The sequence below is a fragment of the Seriola aureovittata genome, chromosome 8 (assembly GCF_021018895.1).
Source record: "Seriola aureovittata isolate HTS-2021-v1 ecotype China chromosome 8, ASM2101889v1, whole genome shotgun sequence".
Classification (NCBI taxonomy): Eukaryota; Metazoa; Chordata; class Actinopteri; order Carangiformes; family Carangidae; genus Seriola; species Seriola aureovittata.
In genome coordinates, this window is record NC_079371.1 from 17,557,636 (window position 1) to 17,576,793 (window position 19,158).

General features: G+C 39.2%; 4 protein-coding genes across 4 annotated transcripts; all 4 read left to right on the top strand.

The window, feature by feature from the left end:
- The first annotated feature begins 424 nt into the window (after nucleotides 1-424).
- gdf9 (growth differentiation factor 9) lies at nucleotides 425-3,890 on the top strand. Its single transcript, XM_056382126.1, has 2 exons — nucleotides 425-874; nucleotides 2,072-3,890. The coding sequence occupies exons 1-2, from the start codon at nucleotides 499-501 to the stop codon at nucleotides 3,010-3,012; spliced, it is 1,317 nt and encodes a 438-aa protein (XP_056238101.1). The 5' UTR covers nucleotides 425-498; the 3' UTR covers nucleotides 3,013-3,890.
- Nucleotides 3,891-4,028: 138 nt separating this feature from the next.
- Nucleotides 4,029-6,424, top strand: LOC130173604 (cytochrome b-c1 complex subunit 8). The gene is made up of 3 exons (XM_056383018.1): nucleotides 4,029-4,182; nucleotides 5,109-5,280; nucleotides 6,247-6,424. The coding sequence occupies exons 2-3, from the start codon at nucleotides 5,127-5,129 to the stop codon at nucleotides 6,339-6,341; spliced, it is 249 nt and encodes an 82-aa protein (XP_056238993.1). The 5' UTR covers nucleotides 4,029-4,182; nucleotides 5,109-5,126; the 3' UTR covers nucleotides 6,342-6,424.
- Nucleotides 6,425-7,158: 734 nt separating this feature from the next.
- hspa4b (heat shock protein 4b) lies at nucleotides 7,159-14,763 on the top strand. Its single transcript, XM_056383499.1, has 19 exons — nucleotides 7,159-7,475; nucleotides 8,108-8,165; nucleotides 8,397-8,537; nucleotides 9,539-9,661; nucleotides 9,809-9,908; nucleotides 10,032-10,165; nucleotides 10,279-10,523; nucleotides 10,679-10,755; nucleotides 10,889-11,040; nucleotides 11,204-11,310; nucleotides 11,390-11,523; nucleotides 11,660-11,844; nucleotides 11,967-12,062; nucleotides 12,418-12,573; nucleotides 12,698-12,823; nucleotides 12,951-13,058; nucleotides 13,166-13,285; nucleotides 13,467-13,628; nucleotides 14,213-14,763. The coding sequence occupies exons 1-19, from the start codon at nucleotides 7,369-7,371 to the stop codon at nucleotides 14,417-14,419; spliced, it is 2,538 nt and encodes an 845-aa protein (XP_056239474.1). The 5' UTR covers nucleotides 7,159-7,368; the 3' UTR covers nucleotides 14,420-14,763.
- An 844-nt stretch (nucleotides 14,764-15,607) lies between these two features.
- Nucleotides 15,608-18,909, top strand: gnpda1 (glucosamine-6-phosphate deaminase 1). Its single transcript, XM_056382914.1, has 7 exons — nucleotides 15,608-16,095; nucleotides 16,198-16,325; nucleotides 16,995-17,096; nucleotides 17,200-17,382; nucleotides 17,509-17,693; nucleotides 17,931-18,105; nucleotides 18,217-18,909. The coding sequence occupies exons 2-7, from the start codon at nucleotides 16,202-16,204 to the stop codon at nucleotides 18,276-18,278; spliced, it is 831 nt and encodes a 276-aa protein (XP_056238889.1). The 5' UTR covers nucleotides 15,608-16,095; nucleotides 16,198-16,201; the 3' UTR covers nucleotides 18,279-18,909.
- The last annotated feature ends 249 nt before the right edge of the window (nucleotides 18,910-19,158 follow it).

Sequence of the window (19,158 nt, forward strand, 5' to 3'; positions counted from 1 at the left end):
AACTGAAATTCGCATCGGTGCCGGAAGTTTGGAGGCCATGTCTTCAAAATAAAAGCGCATTGAAGGTTCTTATTATATAAGCCCATGTATAATGCCCTGCATCTGATGTTTTTTTTAAAAAAAAAAAAAAGGATTTTCTGTGGGGGAAATTTGTTGTAATACACATCACTTTTTTGTTCAATGTATACTTTTATTTCACTCTATGTACCTCAACTTAAATGTTATTGTAAATACTGCAGAAAATCTATTTTAATATTTTGAGTTTATGCTTTTATTATTTATATTATGGGATACAGCATTGTTTAATTTAGCCTTTTCACGATCTTTAAAAACCAGTCTGTTGCGGTTTTTTAATGACTGAGAAAGTCATTGCCTGAAAAAGTAATAGGCTATGGGTGATGAAGTTGATTGCCAACACCTGCGTGTGTTGATCAGCAGCGGCACGTGTGTGGTCTTGTTGACTTCGAGCTCAAGTTTTGACTGGTTTCGTTGTTTATAATGGAAAAGCAAATGCTGATGTCAGCCGTCCTTCGTTATTTTCGCACTGTTGTCTTACTGCTGCTGGTCATCTGTGGCTGTCCGGTGGTTAGATCTTCTCTAGCTGCCTCCAATGCGCTGCACAAACTGGGCGACTTCACTTACCCTTACGGCAGCATCTTCTCCCCGCTGCTCAAAGCCCTGTCAGAGCACGGAGGGCCGAGGTGGAACCCGGGCCTGAAGAAGAAAATGAAACCCGAGCACAGGTACATGAAATATCTGACCGAGGTTTTCAAGAAGTCCTCCAGAGTGCAGAGGAGTTTGGACGGGGATAAAATCTACAACACAGTCCGACTGATCAAGCCACAAGATGAATGTCTTGCACAAAGTAATAAAGGTGAGTAAGTGATAAATAGAGGCCATGACAGCTCAGCTGACTGGACGTTGACAGTACACACAATGTAATGCAAAGAACAATGATAGTACAGGGGCTTGATGACAGATGAAATTATTAATATTGGCATTCCTCTAAGTATATGCTATAAATGATACCCAAATACACGAGCACAAAAGTTAAGTCTAATAGAACTAAAAACAAATGTGTTTGCCTGTTGTTTATGGCACCATATAAATAAAAGTAAAGAGTAAGTAACTATGACAAAAGGACAAAGCTGCAATGGTCCAAAACTGGATTATACTGCTCCTGGGGCCCAGGACCTGCAGGGGCCTCAAAAGCCCCAGTCTTTATGCATTGAATGGTTGGCTCTAATTGGCTCTGAACAGAGGCCCTGTATCAAAATCTATTTTGCAGATGTTAATTATTTTTCATTTCATACATTTTATTTCTCATATAGTGAAAAATAAAGTTGTATTGATTCATTGTTCCACAAACTTGGCTGACTCACAGTAAACTGTGGAGCAAGCTAGTGTTATTTCACACACAGCACTGATAGGAGCCCAGCAGCAGTTTTGTTTATCTAGTCATTAGTGGCATGCTGAATATTACAGCACAAAAAGCTGCTTGTCTTTTGGGCCTTCTTAACAGATTTGACAAAATGTTGCAAAATCCCAGATAAAACATGACAGCTGGATTTGGAGAAGAGCATTTTCAGTGTTGTGGTCAGAACAACATGTTTTGTGCTATGACTTTGATACTCTGTATTTGTGGGAGTTCAAAACAATATTCCTAAAATGGGCGAGTTCAGATTAGATATGAGTAGTGATTTTATCGCAACCAAATATTAGGTTGTCTTATTGTTAAATTATCTCAACTGTAACATTTATCATGATAGTGTTATATCATGATAGTCATGTTATATATATTTTCACAACAACAAAAAACTATTTTAACTGTCTGATCAAACTGTAGCGATAAAGAGACACTATGTAAAACTTGACAGCAATATTGAAATGCTAAGTGGGTACACTTGGAATTAAATTATCTATTTTATGCAGTTTTTGAATCTTGCTTTTGTGCAATTTACGAAATAATAGTTGTCAGAATGGGAATTTCCCTCCTGGTGCCGCATCTTAAAACTTGTGTGGTGACATAACAGTGACACTCTGCCTTATGTTTTCTCATATTCTCCTTCAGAAAGTTTTATGCAGGATCTTTCCTACAGTCTTGATCAAGTGAGAAGAAAAGAACAGCTTCTAAAGTCGGCTCTGCTGTACAATTCTGAACACGACCGTGCAGCACCCATGAACTCCGTGTGTTACCTGAGTATCAAGGAGCGGGAGCAGTCAAACCAGTGTCAGCTGTGTCCTGTAGTCTACCAGGCTGTGAACTTCACAGCCGACTCTGATGGGAGGAGCAGGAGGAACTGGGTGGAGGTTGATGTCACCTCATTTGTCCAGCCTCTCTTAAAGTTTCAGAAGAAGAATATACACCTGCTCATCAACATCACCTGCCCGGAGGAAAAAGGGGCCAGGGGCTCTCGACCTAAAGGCCCTTTGGAATTCACCCTGAGGCCCCCTCCTCTGCTTCTTTATCTCAATGACACCAGCAAAATCGCCCACCAGAGGTCACTGGTCAATGCCAAACTGGGTGAAAGGCCAGGGGCTGCAGCAAACACATTTCACAAGCAGATGGTGCTCAAACCAGAGCAGAGGTTCGGGCGCAAGAGGAGATGGAAGAGGGAATCTCCAAAGAGCAAACGCGGTGATAAAAGCCTGGATACCCACCTGCCTGAGCTTCTCCCGAGCTCTGAATTCCCGACAAGTGACTGTGCCTTGTATGATTTTAGGGTGCGATTCAGCCAGCTCAAACTGGATCACTGGATTGTTTTTCCTCCAAAGTACAACCCCAGGTACTGCAGAGGCATCTGCCCGAGGACCATGGGCTTCATCTATGGTTCACCTGTTCACACCATGGTGCAAAACATCATCTATGAGAAGCTTGACTCCTCTGTGCCCAGGCCCTCATGTATTCCCTCCCACTACAGTCCCCTGAGTGTCATGATCTTTGAAGAGGATGGATCCTATGTCTACAAGGAGTTTGAAGACATGGTTGCCACCAGGTGCACATGTCGCTAAGCCAGCTACCAACATATATTTGCTTTTTTCCCCTCTTACAGGCTGGATAGAACATCACCACAAAGCCCCTCAACAGTCATCACAGGTGGACTCTACCTCCGAGTGTCTCCTCATTATCCCAGAATCAGATATTCTGACCAGGTTCAGTGATTTCATGAATTTATAAAATTATTGTGCATGATCTGGAGCAGGTGTGTTTACTTAAACAAAAACGTATTTTATCCTAATGAAAAATATGGAAACGTGACCTTTATATCATTTTTGTTAAGAGAGGGTGCAAATGCATTCTAATGTTCAACTTACTATTTGCAGTATGTTATTGAGTCTGACACACTTGAAGAAGAAAATGTGTGATGTATAATTTGTAGGATTTTTTTAAGTTTCTTTTTTTGTTAACTTATTTTGGTTGGGTGGTATGTCATTATTCTTTAATTTAACACAAGTTTTAAGTAGCCCTGTTGTGCATAAAAGATGAAAAAACAGTCACAAATCCTTATCAAACCTTTTACATATCGTTTTATTCTTGGGGATTACAGACAGCTATATTATGAAGACACCTGTCTTCATAATGTCCAGAATGAAAGTTGTCAAGGTTTCAGTGTGTATTTATTACTTCTGGTCACTGAGTGACTAAATACATATGAATTGACTGCATACTTGTGACTTCTTACTGGTTGAATGGGATTACATGTCATGTCTATTTATGCAAATTGAATGAATTCACTGTGTGTCTGTGGTCAGCTTAGGGATATTCAAAAGAATGAAAATATGTTGACATATTCTATGAAAAGTTGGAAAATAAAAAAATAGCAGGCATAAGTGTTTTCTTTGTCTGCATACAGCTGGCTGAACTGCTCAGACAACACAGGGGAAATGTGCAGGAAGGAAAGGAGAGAGATTTTGATTCTTTGCTCTGTCCAGTGAGTATTGAGCCCAGAGAGAGAGAGAGAGAGAGAATAGTGAAAGTATTTGCACTCTTCATTTTAGTAAGAGCACCAATATAACAATAGAAATATTCCATTGTGGACCCTGAGCTAGAAGTAAGACAGTTGACTACCCTCCAGGCCGCTAGGTGGCGTTATTATCGTCGGTATGAGCAGCGAGCCGACGGTTGTATAAAGAGGAAGGACACAAGGATTTCGCTAAGAGGCACCGCTGAGAAGGAGCACGGTAAGCTTCAATGTCATGAATTTAAACCACACTTCCATTAGCTTGTACTAACAAATGTTGTGAAATGTATGTGCTTTGTTGTGTAAGGGAGACTTGGGTTTTACATATTTCATTTAAGCGACCACGGTAACGTGGCAGTCAGGGAAACGTTTCAAGGTTGTACTTTAGCAGCTAACGACTAGCCCAGCGGCCCGGCGCAGCTAGTTAGTGAAGCTAACATTGAGATATCACGGCTAACACGTCCTGTGCTCCTTTAGCTTCATTAGGGTCGATATTTCGCAATAGTGACTATTTAGATAACATAGCATCATCATGGCAGCCGTGCCTTTGCCTCATAGCCTTTCAGTTGAACCGTTTATGAACGACGTTAGTACGGTTTTAGCACACATCTGTGCTCATGTATGTAGGGAAAGTGTGGAGGGTTAGTTTACTGTTAAACCTGTTATTTCAACAAGCTGCATCTTTAACGCAAGAAATGTAGTAATTAATAAACGATTAATTCATTCTTATATGGTTATGTAAAATCCAGCTAGTCATGAACGAACATCACGAACCCTTATGATCATTATTAAAAATCATCAAAGGTGCTACATATATTATTTTATGTTTTTAATTACTACACCTTATTGTTTAGACTGTCATACTGAACTGACAAACGGTGAACCCCATTTTGATTTTCCCAAATTGTTCAGTAGCTCGCACAATGCAAATGGAAAAGAATTTGCATTTATTGAATACATTTTTTATTAAGAAACCCTGAAAAGACTTTTGCATCTTTTGGTGTGAGGGTCACTGAATATAGTTTTGCACAACTATTTGATTGGGACTATTTTGCATTTAGTCCAAATCATTAAAAAACTTTGCCAAACTATGCCAGTGTTTGCCTGTTTATTTACCTAATGTAAATTTCTTAATTGTCATTTCAGATCAGCTCTCTGGTGAACATGGGCCGCCACTTCGGAAACTTGGCCAAGGTCAGGCATGTAATCACATACACTCTGTCCCCATTTGAACAGAGGGCTTTCCCCAACTACTTCTCCAAGGGAATTCCCAATGTGTGGAGACGGTTCACAGCTTCTTTCTTCAAAGTTGCCCCCCGTGAGTCTTTGATTTTGTGTACAGTTCATCAGTACTTTACATTTAGACCTGACCCAGATAATATATTTGAGTAGTAAATATTTTTGGGAAATCTTTTAAAGATAGATACTTTTTATTCTATGCTAATTCTTATGTTATCAAGAAACCAAATGAAAGGAACTAAACATTATTTTATCATGAAATCATTCATTCTTTTCTTCTTTAAAAATTATCATTTTGATTTGACAGATTTGTCTGGTAGTTCAGATTTCAGATCTCAGTTCACATTTTTGCAACTAAAGTGAATTCTATGCATAAAGGTGGAAAAATAGATTTTGATTTGTCAGGTTGTCAGGTTTTGATTTGCTCTTTCTTGTTAAGCTTCACCTACGGTCTAATTTCATCATTACAAGTGCCCGAATGTTGAGTTGGGTTGGTACCTTGTCATATGATATGCCTTTTGCGTGCTTTGACCCCAGCTTCTGTTGTTTAAACAGCAAGCCACAGTGGACAGTAAAAAGAGCTGACAAATTTTTGCTGTGCCACTACACCAAGTGTCAAATTCCAAGTCCCTTTCTTTACTACACTTCAGCTCTTTAAAACAGGTCCTTGGAATTGGCATTTTGCAAACATTGTATGCTATGTGTTCACATAAAATTATAGGAAAACAAAGTAAATTTAATTTTATGGTTGTTTGACTAGTAAGACTGTCGTTGTAGAGCAAATACAGCTAACCTATTCACATAAATGTATAAAAAGACTCTAATTTTAACTGTGACCATGTTCTTACGTGACAGTATTCAGTGCTTTTATTTATTTTGGGTTTGAATTCAATTTTGAAATTTTCAGGATCTCTGAATCAATAATACATTTACATTAATTAAAATACTGTACTATGACCTTTATTTCATAGCAAAGTCCAGATAAATAAAAGTAAAAGTGTTACCATCCCAGTGCTAATTTGTTTTGTGATCTTCCTCCCTATAGCAATGACCCTCATGTACCTGACATACACCTGGGGCAACAGCGTCCATCAACAGGGCAAGAGGAAGAATCCTGCTGACTATGAGAATGATGAATAAACTGCCACCTTCCTGAACGCTGCCCTCTGTTAATTCCATCTCTGTATGTTTAACCAATAAAGATGAAAAATATTTATGTGAAATCAGTCTTGATTGGTTTCATTCAGTCATTTCTTCTTGATTGGATTGATGCCCATTAATGTTCATGCAATGTAGGTGTCAAATCAGTGCTACAGTTTTACAAATTATAATACAAATTTACTTCTGAGTGAAGTTTTATAATTGCCCAAGTCATTTAATATGCAAATTTGTTGTGTCAACGATTAGTAGCTCCAACATTACCAACGTGGTGATTTGCTGCTTTTGTCTGTTTTTATATTTTTGTATGTTTAAGATTGTTTGGTTTTGGACTGTGGGTTGGACAAAACAAGAAGATGAAGATATTACCTTGCGGTGTTCTGACAAGTTAAAGACTAAAGAAAATGGACAGATAAATCAGTAATGAAGATAATTGTGTGAATTATGGTGATTTTGTTTGTTTTATTGTGGAGATGGTTTACATAAACTTAAGTATAACAAACCAAATTGCATTTAAGACTATTATTAGGGAAGTGATAAGTATTTGCATCCATCTGCTGTAATTGCAATGGTGGCGGTGGGGGGTGAGTCTATTATTTTGAAGTTGGGGAGCCAGCAGGTAACCGTCAGCCGGTTTATATTATTACAGCAGGATTTGATATAGTAATATGGGCAACAGACTGAAATAGATTTGAGTACAGCTGACTTAAAGCTGCCGCTGTAGTGACCGTTTCTAGTCTGTGGGCGGCGCACGATCTTGGGGCGCAGCGTCTCTGCAGTCGGATGCGATTGGTCGCTGGGACAGACAGAAAATTCCTGAACGCTCTCACGCATCAGCCGGTGTACCTACCGCATGCTGCCGCTCAGTTTCATGGAACAAGAACAAGGGAGGATCATCGTCCGCTGATTGAAACCCACTGTAGCCGCCGCTGTCGCTTTTAGCACTAAGCTGTGTTTCTGTTCTTACTTGTAATTACCGCTCTCCACGCCGTGCAGTTAGCTGGTGAAGATGTCAGTTGTCGGATTTGACGTCGGGTTCATGAGCTGCTATGTAGCGGTAGCAAGAGCCGGGGGGATTGAAACAGTCGCTAATGAATACAGCGATCGAAGCACACCGTAAGTACGATTAGGTTCAATAGTATATGTCATTTGCGTTGTATCATCTGCGCTGATGGCAGACACAACATGTGAAAGGATTCACATCTGTTTCACATCATAATATTGAGTGGAGCTAACGTGGCTAGCTGCCTGGCTAGTTAGCATGTTAACGGATTTCACAACAGGAAGCAGCATGTGAGTGCTAAAGCTAACGGTAACCGAAACGAAACCATTGTGACAAGAAAGAAATCCTGGTACCACCTCACATGACGGAATACTCCTTGTGGTGTCTTACTACAATGTTATAGTCGAGTTAATTTAAAGCCTCGAATAATTGACCTGCCGAGTCAGGTGATGATTTTTTTTATTACAGGCACGAATGAGCGCATGATGGGAGGAGGCCGGATCCAGTCTGTCAAAACGGCTTTAGCAATCTATTGTACTTAATTTTCCAGACCCATAGTCCCTAGAAGACACCGATTGATTAGTAGAGAATATATATTTCTAAATATGAAATTTCTCATCACATGAAATCGTCACCATTACTGTCAATTACCATTGTATTGCTGGTTACAGCAACCTTATACGGAGCTGCATCATTGAAAGAACAATTGTAGTGGAAATAACGGGATTGTGTTTTCTATTTTTAGAGCATGTGTGTCCTTTGGACCCCGGAATCGCTCTATTGGTGCAGCTGCAAAAAGCCAGGTATGTCTTCATGGGAAATCTTGGGATACTGGGAATGTGATCACTAACCTGACAGAGGAGGGACCAGTGTTCCCATAGTGCATTGAATATGAGCTTGAACAATACCAAGCATGAGTACACCACACATCAAATTCAGCACTAACACGGAACACTCTTTCAAGTCATGGATGCACAATTTGCCAAGGAGTGAGTGTGTTTTAATAGTTGTTTTTCTCTCTTTCTGGGAAACAGGTCGTCACAAACTGCAAGAACACAGTCCAAGGGTTCAAGAGGTTTCATGGCAGGGCGTTTTCAGATCCATATGTGCAGTGCCTCAAAAACAGCTTGGTGTATGATATCGCACAAATGCCTACAGGAACAACTGGTATTAAGGTAAGAGAAGACTGAACAAGATTCACAGTTAAACTGAGATGTTAGAATGTGCATTAATCTGTAGAATGCACTCATTACAGCTCAGACACATTAGATGTACTACATTATTATCCTTGGAAAGGTTCATTTCCACTGTGCTCTCACTCAGAGATCTGCAATGCATTCCCATGCTTTGTTATAATTTGGACGGCCAGTCCAGGCATTTATCATCCTGCCAAATAATTTTTTGGTCACAGAAAATAAACACTGTTCAGTTGCGGAGATGATAAAAGGAGACTACTGTGTGGCACTCTATGAAGATAGTACACTAGAAATAAATATTCTTATGCCACGATAGAGAGAAAACACACTGTCTCAATAACATAATAGCCAAACAAATCAAAGTAGACGATATGATACAGTCCCATAAATTTTTGTAATTGAGAATACTGTTAATTAAAATCTATTTATTAATTCAGACCTAAATATATGTTTGTGTTTCCAGGACCAAATTTTTTGTTTTGTGTCAGTCAGGTGCTTATTAATTCAAATTTCAACCAATGATCTAATGTCACCAAGCACTAAAAGCAGGTAGATGAACAGTATTTTATTGCACCTGTGACGCAGCATATCTGTGCATTTTGAAGTTATGAAATGTCTGTCTGTGTCATCACAAGCTGAACTGAGATAAAGTTTGAAATGTGGCCTTGATAAAACAGTGGAAGTATAAAGGACACTGTTAAGGTTGACGGAGAGACTTTGCTTCTTGAAAACATTAGTTACAGGCAGAGATAATGGGGCAAGTCAAACTATGCATCTTTGGATGTTTGGAAGTAATGTTGATATATATATATATATATATATATATATATATATATATATATATGAGGTAGATAGTTTTATTGGCTATTATCATTCCGTCACTTGCTGTACAAACAAGTCATTTTTGAGCCATCATAGTAAAAATCTTTGAGAGCAATGTTACAATTTTCTCTTGTCTGTCTATTTGACTGTTACTGAAGGTGATGTACATGGAGGAGGAGAAGGTGTTCAGCATTGAACAGGTCACCGCCATGCTGCTGACCAAGCTGAAGGAGACGGCAGAGAATGCACTGAAGAAGCCTGTGGCTGACTGTGTTGTCTCTGTAAGTATTAACATGCTACTGTACAGTTTTTGACACTGTCCTTATAAAAGCTTGAAGCCCCAACCTTGACTTAACTGCAGGTCTAATCAAGCACGTTGATTGAAAACACCTGTGGGACCTGTTCAAACGCTTTTCTCTTGTAACCAGGTTCCCTGCTACTACACTGATGCTGAGAGGAGATCAGTAGTAGATGCTGCTCAGATTGCTGGACTCAACTGCCTGAGGCTCATGAATGAAACAACTGCAGGTCTGTACTTGGTTTTTTTGGGGCGTAGGGCTTAGGCAAAGATATGTGTGTTATTGATGCCTCTCTGTACTGTCATCCCAGAACTTGTTTACTTCATTAATAATTGAACAATTTTCCTTACAGTTGCATTAGCCTATGGGATCTATAAACAGGACCTCCCTGCTCCTGAGGAGAAGGCTAGAAATGTGGTGTTTGTGGACCTGGGCCATTCTGGATACCAGACATCAGTGTGTGCCTTTAACAAGGGCAAACTCAAGGTGTGTGTGTGTGTATGTGCGTAAATCAACATACTGCACATTCTTTATCAGTGTATGAAAGGCTTTGTTTCATAACTTCAGCTCTCTTTTGGCTTCTTCTTCGTGTCTCTCAGGTCCTTGCTACAGCCTGTGACCCAGAGTTGGGAGGAAAGGACTTTGATGAGGTACTGGTCAAGTATTTCTGTGAGGAATTTGGCAAGAAGTACAAGCTTGATGTCAAGACTAAGCCCAGGGCTCTGGTCAGGCTCTATCAGGAGTGTGAAAAACTGAAAAAACTGATGAGTGCCAACTCCTCAGACCTGCCACTTAACATAGAGTGCTTCATGAATGACATTGACGTCTCTGCAAAACTGAACAGGTTAGACAACATGAGATCATATGTTGATATGATTTTATTTTTTATTAACTTTATTTATTCAATTTTTTTTACAATGCAGGATTTTTATCTACTGTCTCTTACTTTAAAATGTACTTTTAAAGTTAAAGCAATATCCACCTTTTCTTTTGCACAAGGGGTCAGTTTGAAGAGATGTGTGCTGATATTTTTGCCCGAGTAGAGCCTCCACTGCAGACTCTGCTGGAACATGCCAGTGAGTATTATTTTCCCCAGTTGGGATTTTCTTCACTTTATTTATCTGACATTTTTGTTAATTCAGTTTAAAGAATGTAATTAACGCTGGTTCCTCAGTTTATGTGATAATGAAACTGTTTTTATTTCATAAGAACTGAAAAAAGAAGACATCTATGCAGTTGAGATAGTGGGTGGAGCTTCCAGGATCCCTGCTGTCAAAGAGAGAATCAGCAAATTCTTCGGGAAGGAATTGAGCACTACACTGAATGCTGACGAAGCTGTGGCCAGAGGATGTGCCCTGCAGGTATATCGCACTTCGTTTTTCGCAGTAAAAATGTCACCCACCAGCACATGACAAAACCTTTGACTTGAGTAAACCTATGTTTTGAAAAAAATGTTTTTGTTTCTACAGTTACATCTTTTCTTTTACTGGTGCATTCATTGAAATAATGGTTGTGTCTCCACAGTGTGCAATACTGTCACCTGCCTTCAAGGTGCGTGAATTCTCCATCACAGACATCGTTTCCTATCCCATCTCCTTGAAGTGGCATTCTGCTGCAGAGGAAGGTCTGAGGTAAACAACTTTCTTTTGATACTTTTTTCCTCTGTCTCTTATCTTAACTCTTGAATATAATAATGTTAATTTGTTACAGTGATTGTGAGGTGTTTCCCAAGAACCATGCAGCACCTTTCTCCAAAGTGTTGACCTTCTACCGGAAAGAGCCTTTCTCTTTGGAGGCCTACTACAATAGCCCTAACGAGCTGCCCTACCCTGACCCCACTATTGGTAAGCAACCAAAGCTTCCCAAGTGATTTCTGACTTAGATTTTGACTTGGATTCTCATTAGGGAACAGAAATACTCAAAACCAAACACAGCACCTGTTTGTTTTTAATCATGATTGGTTTTTTTTCTTCCCTACAGGTCAGTTTCTGATCCAGAAGGTTGTCCCACAAGCATCTGGGGAGAGCTCCAAGGTGAAAGTTAAGGTGCGAGTGAACATCCATGGGATATTTAGTGTGTCCAGCGCCTCCCTGGTTGAAGTGCAGAAGTCTGATGAGACAGAGGAACCCATGGAAACAGAACAGGCCAATGACAAAGATGGAGAGGTACTTCAACCTAATAAGTGCCTGCCTCTGTTTACACTGAGCATCAGATTAGTATCTGTGCTACTATCTGTACTTCTGCTTACAGAAAAAAAACATGTCTGGTATTTATCACTCCTCTGCAGAGCAAGATGCAGACTGATCAGGAGGAGCTACAGGGACAGGGAGACAGTCAGAAAGAAACAGAAGAGAAGGCGCCACGTGAGAATGAAGAGATGGAGGTAAGATGGAAAATTTTTTATGTAAAACAAACACCATTTAATAAAGTTGTCTTTACAAGGCGATACAGCCTACAATAAACCGTGTCTTTGAGAAGCTAAATATGTTTAAATTTTCATCCCCATGTATACAATTGAAACACAATGTGGTACTGTATAATACCTCAAATTATACTCATGGCCTCAGAAGTAAAACATTGACTCAGCACCTCTCTGACATCGTGCAAACGAAAACTAAACTCTGTATGTTTCACCAAGATGGGTTTAATGCAGAGCCCATGCACCAGATTACATTAGATTGTCCATTGGACACCTATGTTCATTTTGATTTCAGTGCCTATTTGCTTTTTTTTTTTAGACTACCACAGAGGAGAGCAAAAGCGAGAAGAAGTCTGACCAGCCCCCACAAGCCAAAAAGCCCAAAGTCAAAACAAAAGTATTGGAGCTTCCGATCGAAAACAGTCCACAGTGGCAGCTAGCAGACGACATGCTCAATCTTTTTGTAGAAAATGAGGTAACTAGGCTTTCAGCCATCACATACAGACATTACAAAATCCACCCATCAAGTTGTCATCTTTAATTACTCGATCTATTTTGAAGTGTTTGCCAGTTACAGTTGCTGTGTGGGTTCTCCTCAGGGTAAGATGATCATGCAGGACAAGCTGGAGAAGGAGAGGAATGATGCCAAGAATAACGTAGAAGAGTACGTGTACGACATGAGGGACAAACTACATGGGATGTTGGAGAAGTTTGTCAGTGAATCTGTGAGTAAACAATCACTTCCGACTCATTGTGAAGAAGGATTTATGATGTATGTTATCAGTTTATAATCACTGGACAACAGATTGGGCTTTCCTTTTACATATTGTGAAATTATTTTTATATTTTTAGGACCGAGATGCCTTGTCATTAAAGCTGGAGGACACTGAAAACTGGCTGTATGAAGATGGAGAGGATCAACCCAAGCAGGTGTACATTGACAAACTGGCAGAGTTAAAGGTAATTATTATTATAGTAATTATTTGTTGTTGTTGTTTTTTTTCCTTCCATTGATTGGTCAACATTTTGATATTCTTTAACTAACATGAGAATTGTGTACTCTGCAGAAACTTGGCCAGCCCATTCAGGAGAGGTATACAGAGGCTGAAGAGAGACCTAAAGCTTTTGAGGAGCTGGGAAAACAAATCCAACAGTACATGAAATTTGTTGAAGCATACAAAATGAAGGTAAAAGAGAATTTTATATTGTGTGTATTTTGAATGCTTTTAAATGACATTAGAATATTATGAATCTAGATGATTTCTGTTAACCTTTACCACATAAAAATTGAAGGCATTATTGCAAATAAAAGTAGTAATGCCTGTGGTAATTATAACACAACTTTTGTGATCTTCCACTGTTTTCCAGGAGGAGCAGTATGACCATTTAGATGAGGCAGATGTCACCAAAGTGGACAAACTGACCAATGATGCAATGATCTGGATGAACAGCGCCATGAACCAGCAAAGCAAACAGAGCTTGACGTTGGATCCCTCTTTTAAAGTCAAAGACATTCAAGCAAAAACAAGGGTGAGAGTCAATGCATGAGATTATCATAAAACCAGAGCACTGTGAACAGTAACTGGAATGCAAGAAATTTAAAATGGAGAATCCCATACGTGTAAAATAAAAATGCAAGAGGCTTAAGACTGCTAGATTTGTCCAGTCAATAAAAACTGGGCAGTGTTAAATTAGTATTGTATATGGCAGTTGGTGGAAAGTAATTGATAAATAGCATGTAGAAAGGATGAATGAAATTTACGAATTCACCCTGCAGAAATTCTGGGTATTTAAATAGTCCAAATTCATATGTTGCTATTTGGGGTTATCAACATAAAGTTGCTGTATGCTGTTCTAAGGTCACCTCAAATATGCTTATTAACAATCAGATGGCTAGCTTTACTCATTCAGCATTCATTCAGCTGTTATTGTGCCTTCATGTTAACTGTAAACATGACACACTGAGGTCAACTATCTAGCAAGAACATGAGCAACTTTGGTGCCCATTTATTGCAATTATTTAATTGGCCAGGACCAATTGGTAGATCTCCCACACAACTGTATTACCTTTAATAAAACCATTGTTTCATGTTGTGTTCTTTGTAATTGTCCAGGAGCTGTTCTCTGCTTGTAACCCCATTGTGACCAAGCCCAAACCCAAGGTGGAGCTTCCCAAGGAGGATACGCCTGCAGAGCAGAACGGGCCCGTCAACGGACAGGAGAAACCCCAGGACGAAAGTGCAGACAAGGGAACGACCGAGAACACAGGCAACCCCACCTCAGAAACAACAGAAAAGAAGCCTGACATGGACCTTGATTAAAGCAGCCTAAAGCCTCCCTAAAGCAAAGCTGAATGGGAGCTTGTTGCTTCAGATTGAGATGCAGCCTGGGTGTATATCAGAGCAGGTGAAGTGTTTCAGGAACTGCACTCCACAGTCAAAAGCAAGCAGGGTGATTAGCACACTGAGCCCAGCTCCTGGTGGTATCTCTGTCTGATGACATAGCATGCCCTCTCTCTTTCTGGATGACATAAATCAAAAGCCAGCCGCAATAAGCCTGTTTGACAATGAGCGCTGTACACATGATGGTATTTATTTCTGTTGTGTGCTCTGTAAGTGTTCTGGTCTGTGTCACAATATGGTTTTAATAAAGTTATTGAAAATCACTTCTCCATCTTTATTACTTTGGTCATATATACCCAAGGTTTCACACAGATATTGCTTCTGTCTAGCTAGTAGGGCAGTAGTAGCTATTGAAGACAGGTCATATCCTCGTCTTTGGGCTTTTGGTGTCATAAACGGGAGTTTACATTCCACTAATAGATAAATATTCATGTTGGAATTTAAAATGAATTGTTCCAGTATCATTTTAGACTTCATGTCTTTAAATACTTCTGTTGCTAGGCAAAAAGTTCCAATAAAACCCAGGTACCAAAATTAATCCAGCCCATACCTGAGCTACATGCTTGTTTTCCTTCTGGCCCAGTATACCCCTGCTTACACTGCCCAGATCTGGCCAATATACATCATAGTTGTCAGATTCCACTTCCACATCTGGACCAATTCTGGTGCACAGGAAATCTTGCAGCTGTCAGACAATACAGAAGGATAACAGCTGGAGTTGCCCAGATGTGAAAGTATGTGGGCCAGATTCGGGCCAAGGACCCAAGCATGTGTTGGGCCAGAAGTTTAATTTTGCTATCTTGGAAGGGTCTTAGTAATAAAGAAACAACAGCTTCATAATGTAAAATTTAACATGTAAATGAATAAATAAGATGTCATGAAATTTGGCTTGAGATTGATATGTGCTCGGGCCATTTGGTCTCGAGACCTCACATTTCTCAAATTTACTGAGTCCTTAAGTCATATAATCACATCATAGTAAATCTTTGATAAAATCTTTGACTTTATAACATGATAAGCAGGGCGCGTCGAGTAGTGTCTCCTTTAATGTTGCCTAGCAACCACACTTAACGTTCTACCATGAATCAAGTTAATGTAAATTCAGTTAAAGGCTGATGAAAAACTGTTTTTCTTCCTCTCTTAATACACTTGTGGAAGTAGACACGGGGAAGCAAATGGGCAAAGTTTTTCTGTAAACCACTCAACATAGCAGCCCGAGGAAACTTTGTGCGGTTATGTATCAAGTGAGAGCTCCCTACTACTTAGCTTACTTGCTAACGTAAACGTAAGTTGATTGAACATCGCTTCCTTGGTGAGAAGCTGTTTGCATCCGACTGCAGGAATCACATGATCCCTTCAAGATCCTGTTTCCTCCCAGCATAGACTGTATTTAAAAAGGTTCCGAGTAAAAGCTACATGCAGTCCAAGGCACAGCTGCAATAACTCTTTACTTTCTGTTTTATTGGGACAATAACGCTGCTGTGAAAGTTTTTGTCATATACTACGCGGTTGCGTCAAAGCCGCTACAGTCTATCGCCAGCTTGTTTAGCAACCCTGATCTCATTTTAGTGTTGCTGGATGATATAGTTTCCTTGGTGAGTCTAAAGTCTGGTTTAGGTGTGTTTTATCGTGAATTACTGCAAGGCTGAGCTCTTTCAGACAAGCAAACAGTTTGTTTTTTAAATTTTTTTCTCCAGGACGATGAAGCTGATCATACTCAATGACTACGACCAGGCGAGCGAGTGGGCTGCAAAGTACATCAGAAACAAGATTTTACTATTCAAACCTGGCCCGGATAGATATTTCACCCTGGGGCTCCCCACAGGTGAGTAGAAGCTGGCGGATTATACTTTATTAACCTGACTGACCCAAGCACCATACAGATGTTTTCATGTTTTTGAAATTTAGTGCTGGAGATACTGTATACTTTTGTGTAAAACAAGTAATATAGTGTTTCACCCCACATCTGCTGATTCAGTATCACTTGCGGGAAATTGTCAACAGGCCTTCACTTTCATGATAGAAAACTTATACTAAATAATAAGGATAATAATAATAATCTTTATTTATAGAGCTCTTTTCAAAAACTACATTACAAAGTGCTTGAAAAAGAAAGCAAAAAATAGAATTAATAAAATAAATAGATATCAAAGAGCAGAAAAACATAAAACAAATAAAACAGTTTAATTTTTAAGAGAGTAATTTTAAGAGAAATAAAAAAATTCAAGGGATAGTAAAACCAGGAAATGCTTAAATGTAAAAAAAAAAGGTAATGTATAAAAATGAGCTTATATAAATAGTAATAATAATAATAATTAAACAGAGTAAAAAAACTACACCATTTTTCTTCGAAACATAAAAGAGGAATAGTATGAAATGTCCCAAAATGGAAAGGCTGAAGTTCTATCACCCAGAAAATAAGTACAGTGCTTGAGTGAATGTACTTTCACTTTTGCCCTTTGCAATCATAACCTTTAGCGCTTGGTTTCTACAGGAAGCACACCTCTGGGTTGTTACAAGAAACTGATCGAGTACTACAAGAATGGTGAAATCTCATTCCAGCATGTGAAGACTTTCAACATGGATGAATATGTAGGTAAGGCTTCACCATTCTTTCTCATCACTTAAAATGGTTACACACTGAGGAATTCTTGAAAGTCGTGATATTGCATAAGAAACTGTCATAAAATCCAAAACAGGACTTCCCAGAGGTCACCCTGAGAGCTACCACTCCTTCATGTGGAATAACTTCTTCAAGCACATAGACATAAAAGCAGAAAACACCCACATCCTCGATGGCAATGCCACCGATCTGCAAGCAGAGTGTGAATCCTTTGAGGAAAAGATTACAGCTGCCGGGGGGATCGAGCTCTTTGTCGGAGGTCAGGAGGTCACACTGCTGATTGTGAATGTACTGTAGCTAGCTACACAGTTATGGTATCAAGTGGGTATGCAGTCACTTTTGAAGCTGCGATAAAAGTCAAACTGCTCTTATTGTCCTTGATCAGGTATTGGACCCGATGGCCACATTGCCTTTAATGAGCCTGGTTCAAGCTTGGTTTCCAGGACCAGGGTGAAGACTCTGGCAAAGGACACTATCATGGCTAATGCCCGATTCTTTGATGGGGATCTCTCAAAGGTGCCCACCATGGCTCTGACTGTGGGAGTAGGCACTGTCATGGATGCAAAAGAGGTTAGAAGCCTGTATTGATGTCAACCATGTGTCCTTCTTTTTCTTTATGTTTCTGCAAAAAATCTAATTTATTTTATGTTAAGATTGATAATTTCCAAGCAGAAATTTTCTTTGAGTTGTAGAACAGTGCATTCCTCAGTGATTTTGTCATCTACCCGACACACCTAAAACCACCAATTTAATTTTGCTCATGCTTAGCCATAGAGGCCACTGGTCACATTTAACATTTTTTCTCAGGTCATGATTCTCATCACTGGAGCACATAAGGCATTTGCTTTATACAAAGCTATAGAAGATGGTGTGAATCACATGTGGACAGTGTCTGCGTTCCAGCAGCACCCACAGACTGTTTTTGTATGTGACGAAGACGCCACCCTGGAACTGCGGGTCAAAACTGTAAAGTATTTCAAAGGTGAGTCTAAATCACAAAGCTATAATGTCTAAATGACTGTTTTTCAGTTGTTGCAGCAGCGTAGACATTGACATAAATCATAGAAAAATCCTGAGTCTTCTTTTTCTTTAGGGATGATGCATGTGCACAACAAACTGGTGGAGCCACCTTCTTCAGGACCTAAGAAGAACTGATCTAAGATGTCTTTAAAACTTTGTGGATTCATGAGACATTTTTCAAAATATTAACACTCCAATGATTCCTTTATCTTCCAATGGAGATACATTAGTGGACATCAAGCAGTGCTTGAGTTAACCACAACTAACCTTTGTAGAAATAATCAGGTGCTCAGTATTCAGGTGATTGTTCATACAGCTGTGCTAGTCATTTGTTCTTTGTAATAAAGTGCATTTAATTTTTATATCTTGGGTGTGTTATGGGGTAGTGCTGTGGCATCCAGTCTTTTAGTCCTGTCACATGACAACACGGAACAACTCATGTTGCCTTTAGGTGCTCCTTGTAATCTTCCTTTTCCACATTTGAAAGTGACTTCATTGTATGTTTAAGAGAAATGGAGGAGCCCAGACCCCTTGTTGCCTGCCATGGAGTATAACTAAGTACACAATAGTCTGCAGTTTTGAGGTACTTCTACTGTGCTAGAAGGTGAAACTATGATTTTCTGCTACTTTGTACTTCTTCAAGCACATGTACTCTGTACTTTTCAGAGGCAAATTTTTTGCTCCACTATATTTGCAGATGAAGATTTTTACAAACAATTCCTATGATCAGGTCACAAAATAAAATGCATTGTTGATTAATAAATTACCCAATGATTCCAATGGTATAAATTATTTTTCTCAGTTGTCAGTGTTTATCAGTGTATCTAGTGCAGTAATACAATATATACAATAACAACACTGTACAGGGGGCTGATCTACAGGGCACTATTACTTTAGTAAGTACATTTTGTTAGTTTTACTTAGATATTTTATACGTTTTTAATAATGTACTTTTATTTTTTATTTTTATCATTATTATTATTATTATTGTTATTATTTTAAATATATTCATTAT